Raw genomic sequence first — 24,228 nt, 5'->3', positions numbered from 1 at the left:
CATAAATTTTTGATCCTAGTAGAGATTCTGTGATTTCTTTTGTTACATTCCTTATTACAGAAGAACCTTCATTGAGCAGAATAGGATCTAGGTTAACTGAAAAAAAATTGGGTGAGTTTCTGCTTTTAAGAACATCTTACATCTCATCTGCTCAGAATGGAACCAGAATCTTCTTTGACCCAGTTCCCATTATATACTCATGTCAGAATCTTCTTTGACCCAGTTCCCATTATATACTCATGTCATTACTGCAAACTTAGCAACTTTTAAGACTTGTAGAGTTCAACTCCCAGAATTCTTCAGTCAGCCATCCTGTCTGGGGAATTCTGGGAGTTGAGGTCTACAAGTCTTATAGAGAGACCCCTGCACTATAACAAACTCTCCCCCCAAAAAAGAAACCATTAAGATCTACTTTCCGGGTTCAAAATACCACCAGAAAATTATTACAGCCAGTTTTGAACATCAGTTATCACGAAGCACCGTAGCTAAGCACAAACAGTGTAGCTGCCTTACAATTTCCAACAAACACCCAGCTTTTTCAAATTAACTTGATGCCACCTTAACAACAAATCATTCTACTTCTTCTTTTTTACATTGGAAAGGGTTGACCACTTATTCCTCTTTGCCAACTGGCAAAAGCTGGGTTAAATTTTTGCAATGACCTGGGCAGTCCAAACAAGGCAAATTATAACAACTTAGCAAAGTGTTCCGACTTTGTGTTCTCACGGCTGCAGAGCTTCTGTTTATATTAAAACATGCATCTAATTAATGAATGAATCCTGACAAAAATAAAATGCCTGCCACATTCCAAGCTGTCAAAAATGCTTTTCTTTCCTGCCAAAATGTAAATGTGAGACTAAAAGTTGAGGAAAAGCACAGATGGCTACAGACCACTGCTGGCCAAAAAGTCTTTAATTAGTCAATGGTTTAATATAAAAACTAACCTAACCTATCTCCTCAAAATACAAAATTTCCTATCTAATCAGAGCATTATTATTATTATCACAGTGGCCAGTTGTTTCGCCGGATTTGGCATTGATTACTAGTCGGGCCCCACCTAGGGGCCTAGGACGTCGTAACGTATTTTCGTAATATATGTGCAGATTCAAGCAGTGCAGCTTTTTGCATTTGACTGATGGTGATTTTGTCAAGTTTTAACTGTTTTAAACCCCTCAAAAATAAAATCACCAAAGCTATTGGTGGCACAGTGGTTAGAATGCAGTTTTGCAGGCCGACTCTGCCCACTGCCAGCAGTTCGATCCTGACCGGCTCATGGTTGACTCAGCCTTCCATCCTTCCAAGGTGGGTAAAATGAGGACCCAGATTGTTGAGGGCAAATAGGCCGACTCTGACTCTCTGACTCGAGAACAAGAATAAGAGAATAAAAATACAATGACAGGGACGATAGGCACATTAGTCCACTTCTGCACCCCCCTCTAATATTACTGTGTGGTTTGGAAGGAATACTATTTTGGACAGGAAGGCTGTTTCAGAGTGTGGTTAGGACAGCAGAAAACATCAAATTCAGCTGTAGTGGTGCAGTGGTTAGAATGCAGTAGTGCAGGCTACTTCTGCTGACTGCCAGCAGTTCAACAGTTCGATGTTCACCAGCTCAAGGTTGACTCAGCCTTCCAAGGTGGGTAAAATGAGGACCCAGATTGTTGGGGGCCAGAGGCTGACTCTGTAAAACTGCTTAGAAAGGGCTATGAAGCACTATGAAGCAATATATAGGTCTACGTGGTATTGCTATTATTTTAAAATAGGAGCGGTAAGCAAAGCAGAATGAGGCCTTCGAAAACCTGGGGCTTAGCCATCCAATGGGTCCACCAGATTATTTTTTTTTAAAGAATAAGGAATTATTATTGCATGACTAGAAAATGATCATACCAGCCATATTTAATTTAAACAACATTTATATGTAAACCAAAACAAAACAACTTGAGTTTGTAACCTACTTTTGTATTTTGAGTTTGTATCACTACTTTTTAACATAATCTCCAGCATACAGTCAGATTGTGGCCTTGGACCCAGGGGGAAAAATTGTGCATCCATATATTAAAATGTCAGTTGGATTTACTGGATGAGAAAGACTGCAAGGACAGAATACCAAAGAAATTAGAAGCTGCAGCAGCTTTCACTATCCCACATATTTCTTTTATATCCTGATTGGCCAGAGCTCCTGAACAGTAGGCCTTTCTCGTCTACTGCAGAGAGTATCTCCAACACTGTGTCCTCTTTATTGTTTACAAGGGTAGCATATCTGATGAATCACATTTTTCAGACTGCAATGTGGACAGATTGCGTGGACGACTGCGCCCTACCACATGTTTGCTGGACCTGTGTCCCTCCTGGCTTGTACTGGCATCCTGGGAGGTTACACGCGACTGGCTCCTGGGCCTAGTGAACGCTTCGTTGGGTGAGGGGTCTCTCCCGGCCGCCTTGAAAGAGGCGGTGGTGAGACCCTTGCTCAAGAAGCCTTCCCTGGACCCTACGGAGCTGGCCAATTATCGTCCTGTCTCCAACCTTCCCTTTTTGGCGAAGGTTGTAGAGAGTGTGGTGGCTTCTCAGTTTCCACGACATCTGGAGGAGAATGATTATCTAGACCCGTGCCAGTCCGGCTTTCGCCCTGGGCACAGCACAGAGACGGCCTTGGTCGTGTTGGTTGATGATCTCTAGAGGGCCAGAGATAGGGGTTGTTCCTCTATCCTGGTCCTATTAGACCTCTCGGCGGCTTTTGATACCATCGACCATGGTATCCTGTTGCACCGACTGGAGGGGCTGGGGGTCCGGGGCACCGTTTTGCGGTGGTTCGGCTCCTACCTCTCCGGCCGGACGCAACGTGTGTTGGCAGGGGAGCAGAGGTCGACCCTAAGCCCCCTTACTTGTGGGGTGCCACAGGGGTCGGTCCTCTCGCCACTCCTGTTCAACACATACATGAAGCCGCTGGGTGAGATCATCCGTGGTTTCGGGGTGGGATATCATCTGTAGGCTGATGATACTCAGCTGTACATTTCCACCCCGAACCACCCCAACGAGGCCGTCGAAGTGATGTCCCGGTGCCTGGAAGCCGTACAGGTCTGGATGGATGACAACCGACTCAGGCTCAACCCTTCCAAGACGGAGTGGCTGTGGGTTCCGGCTCCCCGGTTCAACCAGATAATTCCATCTCTGGCCATTGGGGGCATTCAACTCGCCCCCGTGGAGCGGGCGCACAATTTGGGCGTCCTCCTGGATGCCAGGCTGTCCATGGATGACCATGTGACAGCCGTGGCCAGGGGGGCGTTCCACCAGGTTCGCCTGGTGCGCCAATTGCGCCCCCTATTGGACCGGGACGCCCTACGCACAGTCACCCATGCGCTGGTGACGTCTCGCCTGGACTACTGTAATGCTCTCTACATGGGGCTTCCCTTGAAATGCACTCAGAGACTGCAGTTGGTCCAGAATGCGGCCGCGCGGGTGATTATGGGGAGTACTAAGTACTCCCATGTGACACCTCTCCTGCGCGAGCTGCACTGGCTTCCTGTGGTCTATCGAGTGCGTTTCAAGGTCTTGATTACGATCTTTAAAGCGCTCCATGGCTCAGGACCTAGTTACCTGCGGGATCGTATTCTGCCCCATACATCCCTACGACCCATCCGCTCGCACAGAGAGGGACTTCTCCAGGTGCCGTCCACCAGACAGTGCCATGGGGCGGCGCCTAGGAGCAGAGCCTTCTCTGTGGCGGGCCCAGCCCTGTGGAATGACCTCCCCCCGGATATTAGGACCACTACTGACCTCCGCTCCTTCCGTGTCAAGCTCAAGACCCACCTTTTCCAAATAGCTGGCCTGGCTCAACCATAACTTCGTAACGCTCCTGATGGGTTTTTTTAAATTAGTAATTTTATTTAAGGGGATTTTAAATTGTGTTTTTAATTGTCTTTCACTTATAAGTCAACTCTCCTCCATGCACATATGTATATGTCTCTGTTCTTTTTGTATATATGTTTGTCTTATGTGTATTTTTATCCGTTTTGATTGTACACCGCCCCGAGTCCTTCGGGAGAGGGTTGCGGCTAATCAAATAATTATTATTATATTATTATTATTATTATTATTATTATTATTATTATTATATTATTATTATTATTATTATTATTATTATTATTATTATATTATTATTATTATTCAAAGGTTGGTACACATCCATTAACATTCTGCCTTTCCAGTTTGAAAATCAATTCACATCCGAAGTGAGGCTGTCCTAGTCAAGGACCTCAAGAAAATAAATTAAACGCTGGGATTCACAAAGAATGCTCTGGAAAAAGAGAGCATTAAGAAAGCATCTTCAGGACCTTGGAGAGCTCACTAGAGGAAGTCATTGATTGGGTAGTCTCCCAATTAAAAAGGGTGTTTCAGCGTCTTTTGGAACCAGCTGGGTTTTTAGAAGGCTGGCAGGAACAGTAGATGCTTTTAGCTTAGTCCTACATTTTTTACATATATTTATACACACATTCGTACTACCGTTGGGCTAGAAAAATGTTGTTAAATGGTCATAAATTGAGGAGGGCCTGTATAGGAGAGACATCTTCGGAATAGTTCAGATTGAGAAAATGATACTCCTATATAGGTAGTCTCAATTTATGACTATCAACTAATAGGAAGGCTACAATCTGAGGTTTGAATGGCAAAAAAAAAGAGAGAATACTGATGGCTTCCTTTGAATTAGAATTAAAGAGTTCAATATGCTCAGAATTTGCAGGGGGTTTGCTCAACGTGGAAACACGGCAAAAGATTCTCAACAATAAAGCAACAATAAAGCAGGGATGTAAACCTTGTTAACACTCATACTTCAAGAAACATTCAAGAATATGGAATCACCAGAGTGAAGAACGGTCTCCCACTCAATTGATCCACATGCGTTACTCACAGACAAGGGAGAAAGATGCTCACCTCAATGCCATAGCAGAAGTCAGCCCCTGCTGTCACTGCCATCATGGACAAGAGTCCGGTGCCAGTCCCAATGTCCAGGACAATGGCTTTTCCCCCTTTCTCTTTCACTCTTCTAACTGCAGCACGAATACCTTGAAAATACTTGGTGTTCTGTTAAAAGGAAGAAGAACCCATTATCCCACTGTGTTCCTATTTCTTAGGCCTGGACAAATGCACCCTACCACGAGAGTTTGGGGACCTGTGATCATTTGCAAAACAATGAATTAAAAGATAAACTTTCTGAAAGATGTTCTATATAATTCCAGATGTGACCTTACCGGTCCTACAGTACAACAACTACCCTAAGCATCTGAAATTCAAAGTTTGAATAATTGCACACAGATTACCTGAAAAGAAGAAGGCAAAAATACTCAAAACTTTTTCATTAGAAATTATCAATGTTTTGGTTTTTGCCTCACAATTTAAGGCACAACGGAATGGAAGTTCATGGAGCCGCATAAGGAATTTCAACACCTAATAAAACACGGCTAAAATAAATAAATAACTTACTCGGTCCTTGTCATTCAACATGTCTGCATAGCAGGACCTGTAAAGAAAATTCACTTTTCAGATCAAACACAATACAGATTCAGAAAGCTGCCAATGAGTGCCAACGTTATCAGAAAACAGACGGGATGAACAATTCCTATTATGACATATACCGTTTCCCCCAAAATAAGACAGTGTCTTATTTTCTCTTGACCCCTGAAATCCTGGCCTTATTTTCAGAGAGGTCTTATTATTTTTGAGGTGCGGGAGGCGGCGAGCGTGGTCACCTCATGGCTGCTGCTGTGTTGCAATATTTTCGGGGAGGGCTTACTTTGGGGGGGCAGGCTTATTTCAGCGCATGTGCTCAAAAGCCCAATTGGGCTTATTATCCGGGGAGGTCTTATTTTCAGGGAAACAAAGTATATGAACGCACCAAATATGAATGCACGATTGCACTGCTGCTTATAAAATGGCAGGAGAAAATATCACATTTATGCCCAGAAACCTGTGTAGTAACGCACAGAAATGGGACTCATGCTCAAAAAGAAAGCAAACTTGGATTGAAATCAAGAGTGGGAGTGGATGTATTCTTGAGATAACCTTATTCAAAGCTCCATAGAGCCGCAACAAACACCCTGAATTGCACCGACAAGAAAACTAGTGACTCATACAGTTCCACAAACAGGTCACCCACTATTATCTAGATGTACTCACTATTTTCTAAACCACCTATCAGATCCATGAATGTGCCATTCTTCAGGAGACTGGGGGGAAGTGCATCTTTATTGTACTTTGTATACTTTTATATTTTATTACTCTCTCTCCTATATATCCTGCATCCTGTAACCAATGTTTTATAACCTTAGCCTGATGCCTAGGCATTTTCTCGGCTTTTGGGGAATGTAAGGGGAGGGAGGGCCATGTGGGTTGTATCCAGTGGTGGGATTCAAATCATTTAACAACTGGTTCTGTGCCCTAATGACCACCTGGGTAGGCAGGGCTCGGTGGTCATGAGACTGGGTGGGCGTGGCCAACTCAACGTCACTCATGTGGATAGGCATTTCGCCTTAGCTGTGACAATGTAACAGGGGGTTAACCGGAGAGGCAGTTTCTGTAAGCAGGGCAGTAAAGATTAGGCTAGAAACAACACCAAAATGTTTCCTTCCTGCCTTCCTTACAGGACTAGCTCTGTAAAGTGGAAAAAAACAAAAGGAGATTTCTTCCAACAACCAGTTCTCCCAACTGCTTAGAAAGTTAACAACCGGTTCTCACGAATAGGTGCGAACTGGCTGAATCCCACAATTGGTTGTATCGCTCGAAAGCCAGCAGATTATGACCTTATCAGTTCCCTTATCACTTTCTCAGAGTGGCCGGTACAATAACATCTTCATACCTGCGGACTGGCTGAACCCACACTGGACTGTTGGGAGGGTTTCTAATTCCTTTTATTCTAATTGTATGGCCTGAGGGCCCTCAGAGCCTGCTTTGATTTCGCCCTTGATATCAAGAGTCTTTACTTTCTTGAGTAAGAAGGAGGAGAGGCCGGGCCTTATACCACCTCAATTTGCATCTGAATGCTTTTCAAGAGCAGTGTGTGTAAACTGTATTACAGAAGTCCAGATGAGAGATAAGTCAAGTCTTCAATGATCATCAATAAAACATTGTTTATTCAGGAATGGTTGCAATTTGTGCAAAAACCTTGGCAACCTGGAAGATTCCCAGGTCACGCTGACCGGGGAATTCTGGCAGTTGAAGTCCACAAGTCTTCAAATTGCCAAGGCTGGACGCTCTGAATTAGAAGAATACCATGAATGAAGGTATCAACAGTTGCTGAGAAGTCCAGGAGGACTAGTAAAATTATGTATTGTCAAATCTGTCTCTCCAAAAGTTGTCAAGATGTTCACCACTGTTTCTCTGCTATATCCTGGCCTGAAACAAAGATGCAACTGTGCTATGTTGATTTTATATAGTAACACTAGGTGATAACCTGGCGTTGCCCGGGTATTTATATATTTATAGGGGGGAAACATGCGGACCAAACATAATTTCTAATGTTGGATTTTCCCCCTTATCAGAGGGAGCCCCCCTTGTGGAGTACTGTGAAGCCGTTACCATGGCAACTCCACTGCACTTGTACAGTAGAAGCCATTTTAAGGCACAACAGGCTGCATCTTAACAGAACAGTGTTAGAGGTGTCTTTTTTTCCAGAGAGTAAGTCATCTATGTACCAACTTTGTTTGACATTGCTCAAGGCGTTCCACAGTTATGCTGGAACAAACACACACACACACATTTTTATAGAGAGAGAGATTGTTTTAAAATATATATATCCCAACAGACCTTGCTATTTCCTGGTGGTAATCATAATTCTCGTCTTCCTCTAACCACTCCATGGCTCCAGTAGTCGGATTGGCTCTTCCACAGAAAACCTTCATCCCCGTCTGTCTTGTTTTGTTATTTGTGAGAAAAGTTCTGTTTAACACAATCTTTGGATACATAAGCTAAAACCTATTGTAACAGAAAAGAAATTGCAGTTTAGGAAATGATGTGTACAACTGTAACGCCACTGTCACGTCAAAACAAAGTCTTGCAATCTTCTGAGATTTACTCCAAGAACTGAAAAGAATGACCTGGTAACCACATTTATACACATATATGGTGGGGCTGCCTTTTACAGGGAGTCCTCAATTTACAACAGATTGTTTAGTGACCATTGGAAGTTATAACAGCACTAGGAAAAGTGACATATGACAATTTTTCACACTTACAACCACTGCAGTAACTCCATGATCACATGATCCAGAACAATGCATCTAAAACCTATGAAATGAGCAGCTATCTCAATTTGATAAATGAATAAAAAAGAAAACCAAAACTTGGGTTATTTCATTATCAGACAGAAATCCCCTCTCCTGGAATACAGGTATCAACTTACTACTGTAATTGAGTCCAATTTTTTTTGTTCCTGAGACATTTGTTGAGTTTTGCCCCACTTTATAATTTTTCTTGCTACAGCTAAGTGAATCGTTGCAGTTGTTAAATGAATAAGCCGGTTGTTAAGTGAATCTGGCTTCCCCATTGACTTTGCTTGTCAGAAGGTTGACCCCGGGGGATTCTGCAACCGTCATAACTATGAACCAGTTGCCAAGTATCGAATCTTGGTCACGTGACCATGAGGATGCTGCAATGGTCATAAGTGTGACAAATGGTCATAAAGTCACTTTTTTCAGTGATGTTGTAACTTCGAATGGTCACTAAATGAACTGTTGTAAGTCAAGGACAACCTGTATTTGTTTATTTAATGTTGTATTCTTATTAGGTAGGGATGGGAAAGCTAATACCTATTGGTAGACCCTCTATGTAAAGGGGAGAATTTATCGATCTTTTCTTTTCTAGCTCCAGCTGCAGTATTTATGTTTAATGTTTATGTTTAATGTTTGTTTAAAGTTTTTAATGTTTATTTTAATGTTTGTTTAAAGCTTGTTTCTGTTTAATGTTTGTTTGTTTAATGTATGTTTATGCTTAAAGTTTTTTGTTTCATGTTTATGTTTAATGTTAAATTTATTTGATACATGGGTCATCCCGCCCCACTTTTCTCTACACCAAGCTTTTTTGTTATTGTTGTTGTTGACCATGGGGGGGGGGGGTGCTGCAACAGTCATAAGTGTGAAAAACGGTCATAGGTCACTTTTGTTGTTGTTAGTCGGATGTCTTTTCCGTTTTCTGCTTTGTATTTTATTTTGTTGATAAAAATATTACACATATATCTATGTATGATGTATGTATGTATGTATGTATGTATGTATGTATGTATTGTGCCCAGGTTTGATTCCCAGTAAGGGTATGGCTAGCTGATGAGAGCTAAATAGCTTGAAATAGATCTACTAGTCTCCCTTCATTTATTTATCAGCACAAATGCAACACACACACATACATATATACACACACACATACATACAAACATTTATATATATATATATATATATATATATATATATATATATATATATATATATATATATATATATATATATATATATATATATATATATATACATATACACGCACACACATACACACACACATACACATATATATATATATATATACATATACATACATATACATACATACATACATACATACATCCTCAAACAAACTTAAATGAAAGTACTGAATCGGTAAAGTTTAGTTTCTCTTTACATTTAGATAGATAGATAGATGATAGATGATGGATGGATGGATAAGATAAATAGATAGATGATAGATAGATAGATAGATGATAGATAGATGAGATAGATAGATAGATAGATAGATAGATAGATAGATAGATAGATAGATAGATAGATAGATAGATAGATAGATAGATAGATAGATAAAGATAAACTAAACTTTGCAGATTCGGTCAGGAGGCATGAACTCCACACATGCTCAGAGGCACGAGGGCTAGCAGAAATAGGGCAGGCGTACCGAGCTTCCTTCTCTTCCCCTGGTGAACCGAAATTGTAACTGCCCTGCCCAGGACGGGGTGGGGGAGGGAGGACCAATGGGGGCGTAACATTTCTCACGGGAGACACCCCCCCCCCACTCGCCCGACCCACTCGCTTAACCGGCCGCGTTTCACTCACCGGCCGCCGCCATCTTCCCAGGATGCAACGCGCGGAGCTTCCTTTCCGGTTGGGAAACGAATCTCCTCGCCGAAGCTGGAGAGTGTTGAGACCCAAAGGGGTACAACGACACCGGTTTCATCACACGTCTGGTTAGAGGTGGGCCTCTGTCCAAGCGGGGCAAGAGGGGTGGAAATCGTGGCACATTTGCCTGTTGCTGATGCTCTGGAGGGGAAAGTGATTGTCAGCACTAAAGCCGGAGATGAAGTATAGGAGCCCCAGTCTGGTGCAAAGAACAACAGAATGACAGAATTGGAAGGGGCATTGGAGGTCTTCTAGTCCAACCCCCTTTAGAGTAGAGTAGAAATAGAAATAGAAATAGAATTACAGAATAGAATAGAATTACAGAATAGAAAAGAATTACAGAATAGAATTACAGAATAGAATAGGATTACAGAATAGAATTACAGAATAGAATAGAATTACGGAATAGAATAGAATTACAGAATAGAATAGAATTACAGAATAGAATAGAATTACAGAATAGAATTACAGAATTACAGAATAGAATTACAGAATAGAATAGAATAGAATTACAGAATAGAATTGAGTTACAGAATAGAATTGAATTACAGAATAGAATTACAGAATAGAATTACAGAATAGAATAGAATTACAGAATACAATAGATGAATAGTTGGAAGGAACCTTGAAGATCTTCTAGTCCAACCCCCTGAAGTGGTTTAGAAGCCCTAAACCACTTCAGACAAATAGTTATCCCATCTCTTCTTAATGACCTCCAGTGTTGGAGCATCAACTTCTAGAGCCAAGCTGTCCCACTGATTGATTGTTCTCACTATCATGAAATTTCTCTTTAGTTCTTTCTCTCCTTCATTAATTTCCATCCGTTGCTTCTTGCCCTGCTTTGGAGAATAGGTAGACCCCCTCTTCTTTGTGGCAGCCCCCTAAGAGTTCAAAGCTTTTCAGCTTTTCCTTCCAGTCTTTACCCGTGGGATTTTCTGCTGATCTCCCTTTTACTAACTAGGACTGACCCTGCTTTTTTTTTATTGTAATTTTTGTCTTTTATTTTTATATAAACAATCCATTTTCCATTAGCCAGTGTGGCGTCTGGATATAAATATTTTGTGCCAGCATTAAAATATACCACCTTATTCATAATTTAATCTCATTTTATCTTAATTTCCAATGCCTTAAGCATCTAATATTATAACAATCCCATTGTAATTTGTTTGATTCTATTCGTTATATTGACTCTTAATACATTTTTATACTTTAGCTAACTTCTTTTGACTTCCAAGTGTAGACAAAGTGGGCCAACTGGTTTTTGTTGTTGTTGTTGTTTCTTCGTAAGTAACTGATGAGGGCTATTATTATTATTATTTTATTTTATTGTTAACTGCGTCGAAGTCCTTCAAGAAGGCAGGGCGAAAAAGCCGCCCCATTAAAATGAATAATATTTAAAAACCACTGCTCCCTGGAAGAACCGGATATCGTGCCAGGGAATCATTTACACCTCGGCCCCTACGAGGAAGCGGCGATGGCGTCATCAAATAGGGCCGACATCAGCTGCGAATACGCAGAGGGACTGGCCGGGACGGCAGGCCAGGCGACAGAAGTTCCCATCGTCCCTCGCGCGTCAGAGCGGCCTGGTCCGGTTGCCATGGAGACAGCCGCCGTGCTGCGCGTGAAGAGAAAGCGCGGAGGGTCTTTGCCGGCCGAAGCGCTGGTCCTTGCCAGCAAGCGCTTCCGGAGTGAGGCTGGGGCCGCCGCCGAGGCCTCCTCCTCGCCCGGAGAGGGCGAGGTGGAGAAGACTCTCTTCAAGTTGGTAGCCACTGTAAGCTCGGAGGTGAGGCTTCTTCGCGTGTTTTGGCTGGGATCGTCAGCCGGGAGAATTAAATGTCTATTATTTAAATACCGTTCGTTAATACCCGGTGTGTTTAAGCGCGGCTGGCTGGGGGAATTCTGGGAGTTGAAGTCCACACGTCTTAAAACAGTACACAGTAACAGTTGAAAGGGATCTTGAAGGTCATCTAGTCCAACCTCCCAGCTCACGCAGGGGATCTGTAGTAGGGATTCAAACCGCCGAACTGCCGACCTTTCTGATCGACAAGCTCAGTGTCTTATGTCTTCAAAGGGCAAAGGTTGATGTGACACTGATCTAAACACAGGTAATAGTCCTCGATTTACAACAGTTCGTTTAGTGACCATTCGAAGTTTCCACGGCACTGGAAAAAGAGTGACTTGCGACCGTTTTTCACACTTACAGCCGTTTGCGGCATCCCCATGGTCACGTGATCAAAATTGTCATATTTATGACAGTTGCAGCGTCCCCGGGGTCGTATGATCCCCTTTTGCGTCCTCCTGACAAGCAAAGTCAAGGGGGAAGCCAGATTCACTTAATGACGCTGTTACTAATTCAACAGCTGCAGCGATTCGCTTCACCAACGTGGCAAGAAAGCAGGTTCAACGGGACAAAGCTCGCTTCACAAATTTCTCAGCGGCATCAATTGTGGGCTCGACTGTGGTCATAAGTCGAGGACTGTCTTGTACTATGAACAAATTTTTGATTCTTGTAAACCTTTCACTGGGCGAAATGGAACATCATAGGGGTAACAATCTTTGAACCGAGGGACTTCAAATGGGTGAACTTACAGAATGTGTCCAAAATCTGGGACCTATGACTCAGGTGGAATTGACATGTTGTAAATTGTATAAAACAGTGTATCATCATCCTCTTTTAAGAATCCCATGATCCCTGGTGGGGTGGAGTTTGGGCAACTGAATGAAACTGAAGGGTCGGATGCCCTTCCTGTTGCAAATATGGAGGTTTTTTTTTTCCCCCAGCAGATATATTCTCAGTATGTCCAGAGAGAGAAATAACTGCCTCTCCCTAGTATAAAACAGTGTATGACATAAACATTACCATAAAGCAGGGTGTGACATAATACAAAATGTGCTAAAAGATCTCCTGTGCTGTTGTTTGACTGCAATATACGGTTCACCACAAGCTACTTCCAAGGAAGATTAACATCTCCTGTATCTCAACTGTTCCAGTGAAAGGAGGACATCAGAAGCTCTGACGTGGTTAAAGATCATGGAGAAATATCGCTGAATGTATTTCTGCACCTGAGGGCAGGATAAGAAGTAACTGGTGGAAGATCATCAAAGAGAGATCCAACCTAGAAGTAAGGGAGAAACTTCCTGACAGTGAGGACAATTAATCAATAGAACGTCTTGTCTCTAGAAGTTATGGGTGCTCCATTGCTGGAAGTTTATAAGGAGAGATTGGACAACCATTTGCCTGAAATGTTACAGAGTTTCCTGCTTGGGCAGAGGGTTGGACTAGAAGACCTCCAGGGTCCCTTCTATTATTCTATGTTCTATGCTGATTTTACACAAGGCTGGGCCAAATTGGCCTGGGGAGGGCAGAGGTCATTACAGTATCTTGGACTGCATTTAAACATCCTTCTTTGTTTTAGGGCGGAAGTTGAAAGTAAGTTTGATATAACAAATAATAAATTGTAGAACATTCAGCTCCAGAATGTTGTCCCCCTGCAGGGATCTTGCCCTGGGACACCTGCCCGTTCCAAACGTACCTATTTTACACACCCATGAATTATGTATCAAGATTTAATATATATTTTTAATCTTGAATAGGTATCTTTTTCTATTGAAAAACCCTACAGGGGGGAGAGAGGAGAGATTATGCTGAGTATCCCAAAGGTGTTTTTTTTTCAAGAGGCAATTGGACATTCCTGGTTTTTCTTTGAAGATGTTTCACTTCTCATCCAAGAAGCTTCTTCAGCTTTGAAGAAGAGAGCTGAAGAAGCTTCTTGGATGAGAAGTGAAACATCTTCAAAAAAAACCTAGGAATGTCCAGTTATCTCTTGAAAAAGCACCTTTGGGACAACCATGACCTGGATGACTGAGAATCTCCATAAAACATTATACTGAGTAGGGAATTCTGGGAGTTGAAGTCCACACACCTATAAATTGCCAAGGTTGAGAAACACTGCTCTAATCCCAACTGCTAACTGAACTTCTTTAAAATGTCTTTTAGGCCGAACCTGTTGACAAATACGTACAAGAAGCTTTTACCCATCAGAAAGGAGGCCAAATCCTGCGACCTGCTCTAGGGAGTGCTCAAAGAATAATTCAGGATCTTCGTTCTTCAAAGCACGCCAAAAGGCAGGAAAGCCGCTACCGCCTGATCACTAGCCTCCGTCCAAATATCAGCAATGGAAAAAATGCTGCTCTCAGAGCAAATGAGAAAGAATCTGATGAAAAGAAAGAATCTTCCGTGTCTGAGAAAGACAAAAATGACAGCACATCTGGCTGCTGTAGAGACTTTCAGTTCTTTGATATTATACAGGAGGAGCACGTGGAAAATGATACACCTTCCCATTTACAGGTTAGTACTAAGTCACGGACCACCAAAAACCTAAATTAAAATGGGATAAGAGCCACTGGTGCAAACACAGTGATGCAATCCCAACTACAAGCTGACCCATAATGTATCTTAGGTTTAGAATAATGTTTTTCACTAGGGCCTCTTACTCCTGTACAGTTTTATCTCATAAACTTAGATTGTTTTTGGAGTTCGTTTGTGAGTTCTACTGTAAATGCATGGACAATTGGACATTATGTGGTCACGCCTGTTTTTATAGCAGGACTCAGATTCTGGAATATTTGTCGTAAGAGTTGAAGAGTTGAAGCAAATTTTCTCATTACAGTGGAGGATGAGACTCAAAACATTCTTCAAACACTCCTTTTAATGCAGTAGTTCCCCATAGGGGGGGCAATTTGATTTTTAATGGCGACAATTTGAACCTTGTTTAAACCAAGTTAATGGCCTTGTAAGCTTCCTCTGCGTGAGTAGAGTTCACTTTTTGAGTAAAGTAAGAATTATATGTCCCAGGGGGGCATCAGGATTTTAGAGATACTCAGGTGGGGCATGGCCAAAAAAAGGTTGGGGACCCCTGTTTTTAACGGTTGTCATTGCATCAACATTTTAATTGTATTTTGAAAAAGACAATTTTTTTAAAAAGCATTAAAAAATAATTTAAATAGAAATGGAGAATAATTGCAGAAATTTAAAGTATAATGTAAAATATTTCACTAGCAGTGGGGAAGAAAAGAAAGAAAAAGGGGATATTTGATTTTTTTAAACTTTTTTGTTTTATTTTGTCCTTTATTTCTATCACCAGATCAAATCTCATTTTTATTTTTATTTTTTACTTCAACCGTAACCTCTGTGTAAAACCTTTGTGCTAGCAATAACATTAATTATAAATAACAAAAACGTGTTAGGGATTCCGTTGTTTTATATATCCATGTATGTATTCCATTCCTTTCTTTTTCTTTCTGTTTGTTTATGGGTTTTTTTAATTCCATTAGTTAAAAATATGCTTAATTTATTAATAATATTTTAAGTGTTGGTTTAATTGCATTCTACTTTAACTGCATTTAATAAGCTTTCCTGAGCTGTTTAAGGGAGCGGACACTATACAAATATTATCAATGAATAATATGGTTTGTTTAGTTTGGGCTCCATTGTGAATCCAGCTATGACAAATGTCACAGCTAATATTTCCAGTAACTGATCGGCGAAAGAAGTTTCCATAGGTTTCCAGTCACAACAAGGTCAGACTTTATGGTTTAGAAGCAAGTTCTAAAAACAGCAAGAGCAACTCAGAACAAAGTGCAATGTGTGAATCAGACAGTGGTTGTGTTGCAACAGTCTACTGCCCTTTGAGTTCAGAGAGCCCTGGGCTAAAATACCTTCTGACGTTATGCCACCATTCCTCTAGCCACAGTAGCCTCTTCAGCAACTTGGAAAGCAAGCAAAGGGACAATTCCACGTGATCTTGAGCGCATCAACACCGGAAAAACCCAGCTACAATTCTACAGCGTCTGTGGACTCATTTCTGTTCATGCTGTGACCTCAAGGAGAAAGGAGCTGTTATAATTGTGACATGAATTGAGATGTCATCCACGAACCCTGGTGTTTAAACTTTCTAAACCATAGAGTTGGACCCCCAATATGCCTGGTAATTTGGACAAGATACGGCAACGTTTCATTGATCAGTGACTCAAAATATTATCTCTGTGTTCTGTTTTTTAAAAGGACATTTTACTGAGCTTCTGGTGTTATTAAAAGATCAAATACTGTAGTTAGTGGACACCTGATTGTTGGCCCTTAAAATTATGTATTTCTAGCCTTAAAGGTAAAGGTTCCCCTGCACATGTGTGCTAATTGTTTTCCAGCTCTAGGGAGCGGTGTTCATCTCAGTTTCTAAGCTGAAAAGCCACCGCTGTTCAAAGACGTCTCCGTGGTCATGTGGCTGCATGATTAAACGGCGAAGGCGCACAGAACGCTGTTCCCTTCCCACCAAAGGCGGTTCCTATTTTTCTAGTTGCATTTTTTACGTGCTTTCGAACTGCTAGGTTGGCAGAAGCTGGGCTAAGTAACGGGAGCTCACTCCGTTACGCGGCGCTTTGGATTCGAACTGCCGACCTTCTGATTGAGAAGCTCAACATCTTAGCCACTGAGCCACCATGTCCCTTAAATGTCACTAAATAATAGCAGTCAAATAGAGCGAAGAAATGTTATAAAAAAACTCCTCCTTGGCAAGCTCATATCTGGAGATGACAAAAATATAATAAACATGAGATCGAAAGATCAAGTAATACAAGGATTGGAGCTTTTGGTACCCCAAGTTCCTCTCTCCCTTCCCCTCGTCCCCAATTCTTGTGAATTGCAAACTGTACCTACATTGGCATTAAATCTAACATTAAAAATGAAGCATTGTGTTCTCTCGGGTCCTTTTATCAAAATTGGCTTCACTTAACACAAAAGTGAATTAATTCTTGAGAACTCACAAGAACATTGAACTTTGTAACTTTTTGTTAAGAGATTCAATAACAAGAAAGAAACTGTTGCCCAATTAAACAGCGTTCTATTAAATATTTGCTCATAAATAGGGAAAGAAACAGTTTACTTTTAATGTTTTGTCCAACTTCGTTTTAAATCAAGAAATATAGTGTACTTTAAACATTAAATATTTAAACACACTTTTCTGCAATTAAGTGTGAAAAGGCTAATTTGGAGGGAAGGATTTAATAATTTGGAAAGCTTGTATTAAAAAGATTGATGTTGTATATATGATTCCATATACAGTGAGTTTATATGAGGGAGGGAGAGGAGAAGTTAACACGCTGAGATATTGGATAAGATATGCATGTTCTTTAGAGTTGACCAAAAATAAAGGCAAGATAACATTCTAATATTTTTTTTAAAAAGTTCTCTATTAGCTAAAAAAAAAAATGTAAATCTTAACAGAAATCAGATCCGGATGTCATCCTTTGCAATGCCGTAGAGATGATTCGTGAACGTTTAACAGTATCTGACAACAGTAAAGAAGCAGAGGATTGCTTAAATAAAGAAGAATACGTCTATGATATCTACTGTACGGAAACAGCTACACCGGGGTGGATCGAGAACATTCTCTCTGTACAACCTTACACTCAAGAGTTTGACTTGGTAAGTAAATCAAAAATAGCATCTTCTAAGGCAGGGGTCAGCAACCCATGGCTCTGGAGCCGTATGTGGCTCTTTCATCCCTCTGCTGCGGCTCCCTGTCGCTGGTCGGCTCCACAATTGATAGGGCTTTCGGTTAGGACAGGTAGAGGAATAAGGACGCCGCACTAGGAGGAGACTCTATGGTGGGGGAACCGGAGTTCCGATCAGCAGAGGAAAAAGGACGCGGCGCTAGGAGGAGACTATGATGGGGGAACTGGACGTCCCCTATCCAATGGAGCTCCAGGATTGAACGGAGAGTTTCTGGTTAGGACCTTTGTGACTCTGAGTGTTTAAGGTTACTGACCCCTGTTCTAAGAGAATATAAAATATAGTGAGGCTTGTTTCTTTCCTCCTTGTACAACATGCTGTGTTTCATAACTTAGAAGTGAGTCAACCTATAAAATACAAGTGGTTCGTGTATCTCATTGCCTTACAAGCTTAAATTTTCTGTTTTTCTCACTCTTATGCCTCTGCCTTCAAGATTACTATACTTTCCCCTCATATATCCTATTTTTCACTCGGTCAGGCTGATCCAGCTTAGGTGCTTGTAGTGCATTTTTTCTTAAGTGACAGTAGTATTGTGTGTTGACACGCAGATGGATGAAGAGCACTTCGCCGAAGAAACCTATGACGATGAAGATGATGAGAATAACGAGAACAACTGGCGTAATGACTATCCAGATGAAGATGAGTTTCTTGATGAAGGTGAAGGTGTGATTTGTTGATAATCATATTTGTACACAGGTAGTCCTTGATTTGTTTAGTGACAATTTAAAGTTACAACTGCACGGAAACAAATGACTTAAAACCAGTCCTCACTCTTAAAACTACTGCAACATCTCCAGACACGTTATCAAAATTTGTGCGTTTGCCAACCAACAAAGATTGCAACATCTTTGTTGCGTGATCTCCAACTTCCAGCAAGGAAATTTGAATGAGGGAAGTTCTGGTAGGCCACCGCACCACTCAAAAGTAGGAGAAACTTATAATCGATCCAATAAAATCTGTTAAGAGCACAAAGTATTTGTCCTTTCCCAGTTTTAATTTCTGCCATCAGGCATTCTATGGAAAGGTTTTTAAAAAAGACCCTTAAAATTAATGAAACAGTAATAAACTTAATCTTTGTTTTGGGACCAAGTAGAAGAAAGGATTCGAGAAACCGTGTTAAAGAGATGTCAATAAATAACCAGGAAAAAAAAAAAATACCTCCCAAATCATTCTGGCATCAATTTGGTTTTGTGTTTTCTTCCAGAATCAGAAAAAAAAAGTGGGGACACCAGTGATGAAGACTGTGGATACATCAGACGATCATGGGAGAAGTATGAATCTGAAGTCCTGCAGGAGTTTGAATACGATGAAGTCAAGGAACTGGATTCCGAGTAGCTTGCAGGATCTTTCGTATTCGTGAGACGCCCCCCCCCCCCCCCCCCCGTGTACGATGTGGCCTTAGCAAATCGTGGCACCATCACTTGTCACGCTGTTTTTGGCCAGAGCATCTTCAAATCAAGAGAGAGCAGATTGCCTTAGTGCGCAGCGTCTTCTAAAATGAAGTGATCCAAGTGACGTTTGCTATTTTTGGACCTCAACCATGGCATGGTGCAAGAAAAGCCTAAAATTGACAGATAGATTCTGCCATTTTGGGATGCCTGACAACTCCCTTTGACATGAAAGGCTGAAGTCTCCAGAAAAAAAGTCTTCTAAAAATATCACTTTTACTACAAGATTGGAAATGTTGTTGTTACCTTATTGAAGTAAATAGTTTGTTCTTTTGCAAGTATTATTAGATCACTGCCTGTAGAGGTTAGTACTTGAAAATGATTGTTCAGATTGGAAATCTCTGCACCTTAATACTCCTAGTTGCCGCATATATATAGTTGATAAACCTTACATATTAAAAACAGTAATTTATCTCTTTTTATTGTTGTATACCTTCATTAAGATATCAGCCTTGACGTGTCCTTTTAGCAGTTAGTGATATATGATAATCTTGTTTCCCTTTGCATCGTTTACCAATGTAGTTGTTAAAATATGTAGAATTTGAAGTGTGCCTGACCTTGTTTTCCCTGTAGAAGTCCTGTGAAGGAAAATATTCTTTTTCTAGCCATTATTATTTAGCTGGTGCTTTCTTGTATTCCTTAGATCAGTGTTTCTCAAACTTGGTGACTTGAAGGCTTTCGGTTAGGACAGGTAGAGGAAAAAGGATGCTGCACTAGAAGGAGACTATGATGGGGGAACCGGACTTCTGATCAGCAGAAAAAGGACGCGGCGCTAGGAGGAGACTATGATGGGGGAACTGGACGTCCCCTATCCAATGGAGCTCCAGGATTGAACGGGGGACTTCTGGTTAGGACCTTTGTGACTTTTTGAGTGTTTAAGGTTACTGACCCCTGTTCTAAGAGAATATAAAATATAGTGAGGCTTGTTTCTTTCCTCCTTGTACAACATGCTGTATTTCATAACTTAGAAGTGATTCAACCTATAAAATACAAATGGTTCGCGCATCTCATGAAGTTTGAGAAACACTGCCTTAGATGTTTATTGCAGTGCTCCATCAATGGAGGTTTTCAAGAAGAGACCAGATAAACATTTGTTTGGGATGATATAGTGTTTCTTGCTTGAGCAGGGGGTTGGACTAGAAGACCTCCAAGATCCCCTCCAACCCTATTTTTCTATAATCTATGACTTTATCAATTTAGACAGTTAGTTCTGAGTGAAGTGCTTACAGTTCATAGATAAACATCTCTAGTCCATCCCCTTGTACTAATCCTATATGGGGAGAAAACAGAAAAACATAACTTTTGCTCCATTATACAGAAAAGGACAATGCCAACAAAACAGCACCTTCACATAAGGATTTTTTAAATATAAACCATCAAGCGTAGTATATTGATTATCTCCATCCCTTTGTTTTGCAAAACCTAATTGTGGGATCTCTGGTATTCTCCAAGCTTGGTTGTTTTCTTGCAGACCTTCCATTGCCCAACTAGGTAACATTATCAATGCTAGTAGGAAGTGGGATTTGCTCTCATTGCCCTGTCAATGTTGGTGGGCATGGTCTTGATAGTTCCTTCATTGGATTGTTGTTTACCTAATTCTAATGATCTGGACCAAGGGTCAGTAGCCTTAAACACCCAAAGAGCCACAAAGATCCTAACCAGAAGCCCCCCCGTTCAATTCTGGAGTCAACTGGAAGTCTGGTTCCCCCATCATAATCTCCTAGCGCAGCATCCTTTGCTGATCGGAAGTCCTGTTCCCCCCACCATAGAGTCTCCTCCTAGCGCGGCATCCTTTTTCCTCTACCTATCCTAACCAAAAGCCCTATCAGTTGTGGAGCTGACCAGCAACGGAGCCACAGCAGAGGGATGGAAGAGCCACATGCAGCTCCAGAGCCGTGGGTTGCTGACCCCTGATCTGGACCTAGGGCCTTACCCCATTCCCCTGTGGCACCCCTGCGCTCCTTACTCTTGCCCCTTCTTACTTAAACCACATCTTGGAGTCACAACTGGGACTCCAGAGATGGTTGTGGCTACGCTGTGCAATCACATGACGTTATAATCCACAAACTAGCTATAACTATCATCTTCGCTTTAACAGTTTAACTGGCATTTTGGCATAAGCAAACTAGAGAAGCTAATCTGTGCCAGCCCCTCATTGGCTTTAGCACCACAGAATTATGGGTCCAAACTCTCTACAATGTCTCTCATAGAATGGTACTTGGGCTCTTTGCAATTATTGGCTGCAGGTAAATTTGAGTTTGCCTTGGGTGACCTGGATACAGCTGTGCAATTTTCTTACAAGACTGCTTCAACGTCTGGCTTAGCTTCCAAATAAGGTCAAGAGTCTCACACATTAATGAAAAACAAGTTTTCCTTCACAAGCTGATTCATGTGCTCTATTTTTTTTTTATTTCCACATGGTGGAATATTAATTCCCCCCTCTTCAAAATTCTTGTACATACAGGAACTACAAAATTTGCTGTTGTGACAACTAACCGATCTGGTCAGGAGATAAAACAGTTCAGTCCTTCTATAAAACAATAAAATGCATTTTAACAGCAGAATAAAGTATAAAAACAATCCAGGGTATAGTTTTAAATTTTAATGCCATCCTGTTAAACTAAATAAAACGTTTATTGGCCACATTTCTATTGCACTATGAGACTGAAACCTAATTTAAAAAGCACCAAGATAAATGGATGTAGTACATTTTCAAAGATATTTTGATCTAATGCGGGTGATTCAAATAATTTGGTTTTCATAACAACTGAGAGACAAAGCTTCAAAAACTCTTGCTTTCTGGGTTCTTTACCAATACAATAAATGGCACTCCTGTTATTAGACAGAGTTGATTATAACTGAATTCAAATCTGAAAGCAAATCCAATTTTTGTTTGAATAAAAAAAAATGAATAATTACATGTATAGATCTGTTGCTGTTTTTTTAACTACCTTCCATTCATAACAAGGACTTAAGAACACAGTATCAATGATTTTGACAATTAAGCTCTGGAAATGTACACATGCACATAATTAAAAGTGAGCAAAGCTCACAACTGATCAAGGAGCCTCTTCTCAGGTGTAATCCATTGTGAGAGTACTTACACTTTTATTCTTTAGTGCCCATCAGTTTATCAAATTGCATACAAAGGAGAAGCAAAGGGGCGGAGGGACATCTCTACCATTTTGCTTCTGTGCCTCTAGAAACAACCAAGAGCCACAGAAAGACACAACATGACACACTTTTGAAGAGATAGTCTGCTTGGGAAGCTAACAAAATGCATGTTCAGAATTGAGGGTGCTTTTCCTAATGAGGTCCAAGCAACCTTTTCTAATAAAATAAAATCATTGATATTGATTTGCAGCTGATAAGGGTGGATACGTGGTCCCAGAGTGAGAAGATATAAATGGACAATCAAGACATAGATAAAGTCAAGTGGACTGTCGGACTACATTGGGCTTGAATCCCTGTTCTTAACCTTTCCCTTGTTTAGACTAAAAACTAGCATAATCAAGGGAGAAACTGTCTCGCCGCCCCGAGTCCTACTTGGAAAGGGAGCGGCTAATAAATTCAAACTTATTATTATTATTTGCCCCCCAAAAGAGCTTCACAGTTTCTCCCTATACCACTTTACACAAACTTTTTTTCTACTTGCATTAAAGAAAGTGCCTTAAAAATGTGCATTTTAAAAAAAACTATGAACCCTATTAACTCAGTAATAAAAGTTTTGATAGCTCCTCAAGCCGAGTCCAACTTTTACACTAAGAATGGTTCTGTATAAAATCCTTGAAATATCAAGAGAGCTGAAGCAGCACGAATTTGACATCTTCAGTGCCCAATATTGGGAGAAAGCCAAATGAACAGTTGTGGTGCTTATTATCCAGGTTAAAAATGTTGGCTTCGAAGCCTTAGACTTCGTACCCTACTGTGTTGAGTTGATTCCAATTTGATCAACTCAAAATGCACTTCCATCTAAACCTCTAATTTGATCAAAGCAATTGAAGTCAGGAAGAGATGACCAGCAGCTTCTAAACATCTTGAAGATATGAAGGATGAAGAATGGAGTTAAACTACTTCTGAAGATCAAGAAGGCATATAAACCTTCCTAGCATATTCAATCACTTGCGTGGTCACAATCATTAGTGCAGGATTAAACAACTGATTGCTTAGTAGACCTGATGAAACTTTCCAATTTTAGTAAGTTGGACAAGATTTTCTTTTTTGTCAGACTAATTGTCTAATGTCCATATAGTCTCATCTTCGGGCACTTTCCTTAAAGACCTTTGATTTCGCTGCTTAAAAACATTGGATTAAAAAAACCGTGGTGTATTTATGCCTGAGAATCTTGGTGAGCATTCTCGTTTTTACAAAACTAACAAGCAAAAAGGCAACCGAATTATGTCAACCGGATAAAATCTCCAAATCCAGAGAGAAGATCTGGGCTGCACTGGGATGTCCAGTCCTTCATCCGAGCCGCTGGTTGAACTACTCTTTTTTTCCCCCCATGTTTAATTAGATTTGTTTTCTTCTTTTTCTTCAACAGCATCCATTTCTGTCAGAACACAGTCACAAAGTAACTGAGTGCATCGAGTGACAGCACCTGGAGAAGAAGCAGATTTGAGATTCAACCACGGAATTACGAACGATTACTTCAAAACCGAGTTGCTTGCTAAACCAAGATGGGCCTCGTAGGTCTCAGAACAGAGGATGCTTCTGTTTTTATGCATTTGCTGCCAATCCAATCATCCAGTTTAATTTTTACATAACTTGTGGATGCTGCAATTTTTCCTTTAGTAACAATCTGTTGAGCAGATATTACAATAGGCGAGCTTTAACCACAATCACTCCATGCACAAGCGGGAAACGTATGACTAGTTTATCTTTTTTCTTTTCTTTTTTTCCTAATTACTTGGACAGGGATTATTCTTTATACTATTTATGTTGTTTGTATTATTTGTCATGGATTGCACCAGTGAGGCTAAAACCAATTTCGTTGTATAAGTGATGTACAATGACAATAAAGGCTATACTATACTATACTAACTGCTTGCAAAAAGGGCAGGAT

General features: G+C 40.8%; 3 protein-coding genes across 5 annotated transcripts in view; 1 reads left to right on the top strand and 2 right to left on the bottom strand.

Annotated features, from left to right (window-relative positions):
* Positions 1–10,127, bottom strand: part of PRMT7 (protein arginine methyltransferase 7) — a 45,357-nt gene extending 35,230 nt beyond the window's left edge. The window contains exons 1-4 of the mRNA XM_081963343.1: positions 10,086–10,127; positions 7,798–7,965; positions 5,479–5,515; positions 4,930–5,079 (exon numbers count right to left, since the gene is read on the bottom strand). Of these exons, the coding sequence (XP_081819469.1) occupies positions 4,930–5,079; positions 5,479–5,515; positions 7,798–7,955 (345 nt within the window). The 5' untranslated portion in view covers positions 7,956–7,965; positions 10,086–10,127. The remainder of the gene's footprint in view (positions 1–4,929; positions 5,080–5,478; positions 5,516–7,797; positions 7,966–10,085) is intronic.
* On the top strand, positions 10,104–22,700 carry SLC7A6OS (solute carrier family 7 member 6 opposite strand). Its single transcript, XM_081963385.1, has 6 exons — positions 10,104–10,223; positions 11,493–11,931; positions 14,146–14,496; positions 17,428–17,628; positions 18,264–18,378; positions 18,920–22,700. The coding sequence occupies exons 2-6, from the start codon at positions 11,623–11,625 to the stop codon at positions 19,048–19,050; spliced, it is 1,107 nt and encodes a 368-aa protein (XP_081819511.1). The 5' UTR covers positions 10,104–10,223; positions 11,493–11,622; the 3' UTR covers positions 19,051–22,700.
* Positions 21,751–24,228, bottom strand: part of SLC7A6 (solute carrier family 7 member 6) — a 50,448-nt gene continuing 47,970 nt past the window's right edge. For all 3 annotated transcript variants that reach the window (XM_081963356.1, XM_081963355.1, XM_081963357.1), the window contains one exon: positions 21,751–23,763. In XM_081963356.1, the coding sequence (XP_081819482.1) occupies positions 23,672–23,763 (92 nt within the window). In that variant the 3' untranslated portion in view covers positions 21,751–23,671. The remainder of the gene's footprint in view (positions 23,764–24,228) is intronic.

The sequence above is a fragment of the Natrix helvetica genome, assembly GCF_964273705.1.
Source record: "Natrix helvetica genome assembly, chromosome: 10".
NCBI lineage: Eukaryota > Metazoa > Chordata > Lepidosauria > Squamata > Natricidae > Natrix > Natrix helvetica.
This window is presented reverse-complemented; position numbering and strand designations above follow the sequence as displayed.

Coding starts and splice junctions, on each gene's coding strand:
- SLC7A6OS (XM_081963385.1), top strand. CDS start 11,623: ATGGCGTCATCAAATAGGGCCGACATCAGCTGCGAATACGCAGAGGGA. Junction 11,932..14,145: donor TAGCCACTGTAAGCTCGGAG/GTGAGGCTTCTT, acceptor AATGTCTTTTAG/GCCGAACCTGTTGACAAATA. Junction 17,629..18,263: donor ACACTCAAGAGTTTGACTTG/GTAAGTAAATCA, acceptor GTTGACACGCAG/ATGGATGAAGAGCACTTCGC.